This window comes from Rhagoletis pomonella, unplaced genomic scaffold (assembly GCF_013731165.1).
Source record: "Rhagoletis pomonella isolate Grant_MI unplaced genomic scaffold, Rhpom_1.0 Rhpom_scaffold_00026, whole genome shotgun sequence".
NCBI lineage: Eukaryota > Metazoa > Arthropoda > Insecta > Diptera > Tephritidae > Rhagoletis > Rhagoletis pomonella.
The window spans coordinates 360,712-369,093 of NW_023458580.1; the positions used below are offsets into that span (position 1 = coordinate 360,712).

The following is an 8,382-nucleotide window of genomic DNA, read 5'->3' on the forward strand; positions in this document are numbered from 1 at the left end:
TTGTTGCGGCTCTGTACTTTATTGACAATTGCGGTTGTGTGCGTGGAGAAGGAAAGCAGGCTATCGAAGGTGACTCCTAAGATTTTTGGGTTGTTTACAGTCGGTATTGGTGTGCCGTCGACGTGTATACCCAACTCTAGCCTGACCTCCTTCGTCCAGGTGGTGAAGAGGGTCGCCGTTGATTTCGTTGGGGAGAGTGTTAGGCTCCTTGCAGTGAAGAAGCGAGAAAGGCTGGAGAGATAGTCGTTCACTTTTGAGCAGAGGTCATCAATTCTATTCCCGGACGCCAAAATCGAGCAATCGTCAGCGTATGAGATCAGAGAAACTCCCTCAGGTGGTTGAGGAAGTTTCGAGATGTAGAAGTTAAATAGTAAGGGGGAGAGAACACCACCTTGTGGAACTCCTTGTTTAATGCTTCTTGGTTTCGAGGTTTGATCTCGGAAGATTACTGCCGACTGTCGACCACTCATATAATTCGCCGACCATCGCTTCAGTCCCTGTGGGAGTGAGGAGGCCTCGATGTCTTCTAGTAGCGTGGAATGACAGACGGTGTCAAACGCCTTTGACAAGTCCAGCGCTACTAGGACCGTTCTCTCACAGGGGCGGTTTCGATTTAGGCCACGAGTTATTTGTGTGTTTATGGCGTTAATTGCTGTTGTTGTGCTGTGCACTTTACGGAATCCGTGCTGGTGCTTGGCTGAGGTCAGGTGGCAAGTGAAGTATGGGAGTAGTAGGGCCTCAAGCGTCTTCGCGACCGGGGAAAGGAGCGTTATCGGGCGATAAGAGTCTCCTTTGTTGGCGATCTTCCCCGGTTTCAGCAGTAGGACCACTCTCCCTGATTTCCACACATCAGGAATGATGAGAGTGGCCATGGACAGGTTGAGGGCCTCCGTAAGGTAAGCTACTCCCTTAGGCCCTAAATGTTTTAGCATCAGCATGCAGATTCCGTCGGGTCCAATGGCTTTGGAGGCATTCGCCTTCCCGATGGCCCCCTTCACTTCACAGCTGGTGAAAACAAGTGGTGCACTGTTTTTTGGCAGCTTGTGCAGCCTCCTGGTCACTCGACGTTTGGCCTTGTCTACCGAAGGGTGCAGTGTGAATTGCCTACTAAAGTAGGCTGCGCATTTCTTCGGGTCCGACGAAGCGCGACCTTCGAAAGAGATTTCCACTCTGTCATCACGCTTCGTTGGGTTGGACAGGGACCTCACGGTTGACCAGAGCTTACTCACACCAGATGTGAAGTTACAGGCCTTCAAGTGCTCCTCCCACTTTTTCCGCTTATGCTGATTTACCAGTTGCCGAATCTCCAAATTAAGGTCCCTCAGACGGGGGTCCCCGGGGTCGACCTGGCGTAGGTGGTCACGCTCGTTTGCTAGTACAGCTGCTTCGGCCGGGAGATTTGGGCGGACTTCCGCGATGCGTCCGGACGGGATGAAGCGAGCCGCTGCGGCAGTGACTACCCTGCGGAACTGGCGTTCGCCAGTGTGTATGTTTGTGGGTGTGGGAAGGGCGGCGAAGCTGCTCTCGGTGACTTCCGCGAAGCCGTCCCAATCAGCTTTGTTGAAGTTGGTATAGGTTCGGTGGTCCGCGGGAGCAAAGTCGGTGGGCTTATTGATCGAGATGACTATGGGTAGATGGTCTGATGCTAGTGTTAGCATTGGTCGCCATGAGATGCTATTGATCAAACCAGCGCTAGCAATTGGGGAGGGTTGGGAGGTTTGCTGCTGCCCAGAGGAGCTTCTCGGAGCGGTGCAGGCTCTTCGGGTGTTGGGTGCGTTGCTGATTGTGCCGTTTGGCTTGAGCAGCAGGGAGCTACATAGCTTGTGGTCCACTCCCGGTGAGACCTAAGACCAGAGCAGGTTCTTAGGTGACTCCATCCGTTGCATGAGTTGCACCTAACCGAAGTGGAGTTTGGATGGAGTCGATTCTGGCAAACACAGCAGAAATACGTTTCTGGTCCGGGGTTGGGCTCTACGCCCGCCCGGAGAAGAAGGATGCGGAGCAATCCGGCTGCAAGGAGTTGCTCCATGGACGAACAATGATTGTAGGGTATCGCCGATTTAAGCGGGGTTAGGTCGCCGAAACAACAGCCCTTGGTCGGGTAAAACCCGAGTCATTCCGGTACGTAGAACCGGCTGTCTTGGGAATGAGAATCGAGTTCTCAGTACATTTGGTATCGATACTGCCCAACACTAATCTTAAGCATACATCGAAATTTCGTTTTAGAGAACCAATGTGAAAAAATAATTGCAGAAACGATTAACCGGTGTGCTGAGCAACCGAGAGCCTGCTTTTTAAGTAACACAGGTTTAAAATAAAAAATGTTTGCACCAAACCTCAATATCCCTATGTTATTCGACGCGCTGAAATGCGAATCTGACGTCTGTTAGCCCCCATCGCGTCAGGTTTGAGGTAATTTGAAGATCAAGTCGGAAAGAATTAATTAAATTAACCCGAAAATTCATATATATGGCGTGTTCAACTCGATGAACACGAGTGCGAGGTCCGTTAACCTCCATAAGGTCAGGTTCGAGGTAATTTGAGGGACAAATAGGACAAAAAATGTATTCAATAATAATAAAAACAACATTTTGTTTTTGTTGTCTCTGAATATAGGGGTCTCTTGATTCTTTAAGGTAATCTACAGATCATGTTAAGGCCATATTCAGAAGAATTGTATTGAATTTTCAGGTTTATTCATAAAGTTTTTCCCTACCTGACCTTCAAATGACCTCGAACTTGACGTGATAGAGGCTAACAGACCTCGGATTCGCATAGAGGGCGTCGAATAACATAGGGCAACGGTGGGCAAACGCGACTCCTTGCTCAGAAAAGTGCGTCTCTTTTTATTATTACCTCGCTTCTATTAGCTCGGGATGTAACTATGTAATATTGATGCGCCTAAAAGATGCAGCGATTTCCATTCTCAATTACATACCTGATGACAGTATGAATTTGAGTTGCTTTAAACTTCCGTTCTTATAGTAACATGGTGACAGTATGAATGGAAGTTTTAATAGCGAGGTTTTAGTTTTTTAAACTATAATTTTATTACTTTATATTTGCTTAGAGCGTTTGGCTCTTTTAAAATACATAATTCTTTGCTAGACATTATTTTCCATTGTGTCTCAAAATCGGTAAATTTACACATTCATGTTTCTGTCATAAGGGTGACGATATGTATTAAATTCACATATAATCATTTTTATACGCCTGTTCTACATATTTTTGTGGTATGAAAATAGTAGTTATATTTCGACACCTGAGTGGAAGATCGACCTATCTCGGCAGCCAGTTCGAAAACGCCTTAACTCAGAAAACTTTTCAAGAACGCCCTATTTCAGAATTTTATTGAAAAAGACCTAGAATTTGGTTTAAGAACGCCCTATTTCAGAATTCGGTTGAAAAACGCCCTATCTTAAATGGAAATATATTGAATATGTGCTGAGATAGGGTGGTTTTGAGCCGAATTCTGAGTTAGGGCGGTCTTCAGTAAAATTCTGAGATGGGGAATTTTTTAACCAAATTCTTAAATAAGCCGTTTTTGAAAAGTTTTCTGAAATACGGTGTTTTGGAACTGGCTGCTGAAATAGGTCGAGCTTCCAGTCAGGAGTCGATTTCCGATTAATATTCTTTTATTTGTATGAAAACAAGTCAATAAAATGTAAGTTTAGTACTCCACTCTACTTACTAAAATAATGGTGATTTCGTTTTTACCAAAAAATTTTGCCTTTTCATTACCCCTTTCTCTTTTCGTGCTCGATTCTAAATTAAAGGCAAAGGGTGAGAAAATTGTGTGTTCGTTTCTTAAAATGCCGCACTCTCTGCCCTGTGAAGCTTTATCAGGGGAGACGGTTGAACTGAAAATTATATGGATGTTTAAAACGACAACTTAATGAAATGTGTGAGCTAGACAAGGACAAGAAGGCAAAAACATGTCTTTTTACAGGGTTTAATGTAACATCAAACACATTTTGCACCGGGGAAGGGCAACATTTTTTGGAAGAAACGAAATCACCATAAATTTATATTTAGCTATTGGTTTAGATTGCCTTTTCAAATGGAACCATTTAGTTTACACATATGTATTAATAAGGATTAATCAATCAGCTACATTAAAATTTCGAAATAAAATTTTCGAGGGATTTTTTTTATATATCAGCCCCCCCTGGCGACGCCCATGCGCCACTATAAAATTTCATTTATCTTTGGTCTTGTCAACGGCAAATTTGAATGCCCGTTTTTCTAGAAGGGATACGCTTCAATATTCCATGCAGAAATTTTTGTCGTACTAAGGTTTTTCGTGTTGGCTTTTGTAAGACAGTCGATGTCTGAGTTTAATTATCTCTCTAATTTTATCGATTTGAACCTCTCTGGTACCAAACATTTATTTCAAACGCTACTAAAAAACTATTTTCTATGTAATAACTTAAATTAATACATCACACACGTTTTAATATTATTGCCATGTATTATTAATTATTTATTTTAATGCAAATTTGTGAATTTCAATTAACAATTAAAATATTTCTTTTGTTAGTATCTAAATAATTTCAATTGTACTTGCTGTATTTTTATTTTTTCTTATTCATATTATATTAACTTCTTAAATGTCTGTTCTGAATAGTTATAAGACATTAAATAAATAAATAAATAGTTTGGGACGAGCCTGCCTAAAACTATACAATGGATCCTTTTAATGTATGGAATTAACAATAACAACCACGCTGTCAGGTTTAAATAGCGGCAAATCAGCTGCACTTGAAGTAGTTGGTTGAATAAGGGAATGGATTAGCAACAAGAGTTTACGGGATGTGAATAACCCATTTTTCCTAACAAACAAATCGTGGTACAAAGCGCAATAACACTACAGAAACAAATCAAGTAAATTTGTGTTAATTCACTTTCAATTGGGAAATAACACAAATTTGACTTATTGCCGTGTGCCTATCTCAGAATTCCGTTTAAAAATGTCCTATCTCAAATGAAAATGTATTGAAAGGGAGAAAGGGCGTTTTTGAATCAGCAGCTGAGAAAGCGAGTTTTTGAACCGAATACTGAGATAGGAAGATCTTCAACCAAATTCTGAAATAGGGCGTTCTTGAAAATTTTTCTGAAATAGGGCATTTTCGAACTGGCTAGTTCGGACTGGATAGTTCGATCTTCCACTCAGGTCATGAAATATAACTACTATTTTCGATATAGTATGTGAACGAGCGTCCAAGGATGTATGTATCTCACCCTTAATTTGGAAAGTATTGAATTATTAAACTGTTTTAAACGAGTTTTTATATATATAAGTATATAAAACATGTAAATTAAAACATTTACAAAAACTTGTTCAAATAGTTTTTTCCTGTTCTTTGAATAAAACGCGATGTTTTCGTCTTGAAAAAACATGTTTTGTCCAACCCCCCTGATTGTTACCGAAAATGACTTAACAAGGTCAGTGCAATATTAAATAACAATATGGGTATAAAAAAATAGAAAATTCTTTAGAATTTGAAACAACTAAATTTGTTGGCCCAAAAGAACGAATAGGTATTGAAAAAGTCCTCTTAAAACTTTATCCTTCAATATACTTGAAAATTTCCCATAATTATATTTGGAAAAATAGATGTTCAGGACTAATATGTATACTACAACATACTCCAATTTCGCCCTTCTAACTTTATCTTCAATACCACTTCGACCTTGTCCAACAAAAGATATAGTTATTTTCAATTATGTATACAGACTTTTATCTTTTATTTGATACCCGTATTGCTATACCACATTGCATCGAACTTTTTAAACAATATTTTGAACTAATCACATCTTCGAATTTCCAAACTACTTTTAAAACAACTTCTGACGTCAGAGCAGGAATGGAAAATTAGGTACAATTATTATTATATATAATTATACCCTTCTCCGACTTTTTCGAACCAAAAGGTACATTCGGTACACTGAGCTCAATTTAGGGACAATTAGACGATAGCCAAATAAATATAAATATCAAAGGCTATGTTGCTCGCAAAAAAAATGTACGAAAATTTTTGTAAACAAAGAAAAATGGCAACTCATATATAATTTTGAACATGTTATTGTGGCAACAAGAAATCTAAGCAAAGTGGCTAAGTTCCTTAAATTAATAATTTAGCTTGCAACGATGGATAAATAAGTCAAATTTTGAGTAAAATGGTATAGAATTCTTGAAAATCAATATTATTTTGATCGAAAAACGTTGCTTCCGATAGTTTATTTTACCATTTTTAAATACAAGCGATATTTATGGGCCCCCATTGCATTTTGTGAGGGGTTTTAGGGGACCTATAAGAGAAACAAAGTTTTTCGATACGTCGTTTTATACGAAAACTTATTTTTTCGACATATAAAGTACATGGAAAGCTTTGAGTGCTTTGAGCGACCCCCAAAAAAATTTTCATTCCCAAACAAAACCTACTTTTTTCGGTATTGTACTATCCTAGAGGGTGAGTGCATTAAAATTCCGACTTTTTTTTTTTGTGGAGCACCCCAATGCTCATACATATATATTTATTGAATTGTTATGAATATTAATTCAACTGTACTGATATATTAGTGACTTTCTTCTTAATGCAAATAATGTATAAATTTGTTACCAATTGTCTGAAAATAATAAAAAAGTAAAAAAATCGTAAGCTACTTTTTAGGTACATCTGACAGCTATTGTCAAATTAGGAGCCTACATTGATTTTTTGTGGGTTTTGAGATGTTTGGGTTTTTGTCACACGGTGTTTTCTTCGGTTGCTTGCTCTGATTCATAATAACTTTAATATAGTTAAATGTTATAGTAATGTGAAATCTTTGAACTTACCATTGTCGTTGAAAGATTTCGCTGTCACTTGCAGCACAAATGTACCTTTGGCTGTGTTCTCGGTTATGTTCGCGTAGTACACTGATTGATGGAAACGTGGTGGATTCCTGCTAGTTCCTTGCACTAAAATATGTAGCTTCAACAGCGATTGACGAGCCGTTGGTTTGCCATTATCACTGGCGCTTATTACCAAATTATAACTGTTCCTCTGAACACTAGAAGTCACCGGTTTTTCGCCAGAGCTACCCAGCATAACCGGTGGTATTAATTTCGTTAACTCAATATAACCCGCCCTTGAATTCATCTGAAAGTATCCCGCCTCGTTACCACTGACAATTGCATAGGTGATTTCTCCATTCGCGCCCGCATCTCGATCCACAGCCACGATATGAGCAACTGTTTCGCCAATGCGCAGTGCATCACTGATTCGTATTGTGGCGACGGGTGGCATGTGGAATCGATGCTCTGCTGGTGTGCTGATAGTAACAGGAAACACAAACTGTGGCGCATTGTCATTAACATCCGTCACCTGTAAAACGGCTGTAACTGTGGTACGCAGGCGCGAACTCACATTAGACGGCTGATCCATGGCCTCAACGATGAGTATGTAGCTCCGTACCTCCTCATAATCGAGTGGGGCAAGCAGTGCTAGTGCACCAGTTAGCGCATCAATACAGAATAGTGGTTCTGCATCTTTGAGTTCTGCCGATGTTTGTTCGCTGAAGGATTCGCTGCTGTCGTTGTTGAGGGGCGTGTAACTTAAGAGCTTATATTGAAGGTAGCTATTGCTACCCGAGTCCGTATCTGTAGCACTAAAGTTGTAGATTATAGCGCCAATAACGGTAGATTCGCTAACTTGCAGGTGAATGGGATCATTTAACCATCTGGGCGGATTATCGTTTACGTCGGCGATCTCCACCTTTACCGTGATTGCGCTGCTTTGGGGGTTGTTGCTAGCGCTTGTGTCCAAGGCTCGTATCTCTAAACGAAACTCGGACTGGGTTTCGCGATCTAGTTTACGTGCGACCACCAGCGAACCCGTATGGCGGTCAATGTCGAATGCACCTTCGATTATGTCCTTTCCCTGTGATGCGAGGGTGTATGTGATAAAGAGATCACTATTGCTGTCGATTATATTTTGCTGGTCGATGCGTTCATTGGGGCTTACCGAGCCGACTACATAGCCAACGGGAACATCTTCGGGAACCTAAAGAAAAGAGAAACAAATGAAAAACATAAACTATTTGTTTGAAAATTTTAAAAAAATATATCTAGAAATTTAGCAAATCAAGAAGATTCAAATAAATGGTATAACCCAATAAACATTGAAGTAATCCGGTTTCCAAACGTTTTTTAGAAAAGTTCCCCAAATTATTTTGTAAAATATAAATTTTGCAAACATCTCCAACTTTTTTATAATTTGTTGGTTTTGTTGAAAAAATATGAATAAAGGTAAGTTGAACATATGTATATTGTACACTGAGGTACATACATATCTGAAAGCAATTTCAATTGGAAATGTAAGAGTTTAAACATTTTGATGT

The 8,382-nt window shown here is 39.9% G+C and overlaps 1 protein-coding gene across 1 annotated transcript in view; it reads right to left on the reverse strand.

The window, feature by feature from the left end:
• Positions 1-7,451, reverse strand: part of LOC118749645 (protein dachsous-like) — a 237,058-nt gene extending 229,607 nt beyond the window's left edge. Inside the window, exon 1 of the mRNA XM_036484447.1 lies at positions 6,839-7,451. Coding sequence (XP_036340340.1) covers positions 6,839-7,427 — 589 coding nt within the window. The 5' untranslated portion in view covers positions 7,428-7,451. The remainder of the gene's footprint in view (positions 1-6,838) is intronic.
• Between the last annotated feature and the right edge of the window lie 931 nt (positions 7,452-8,382).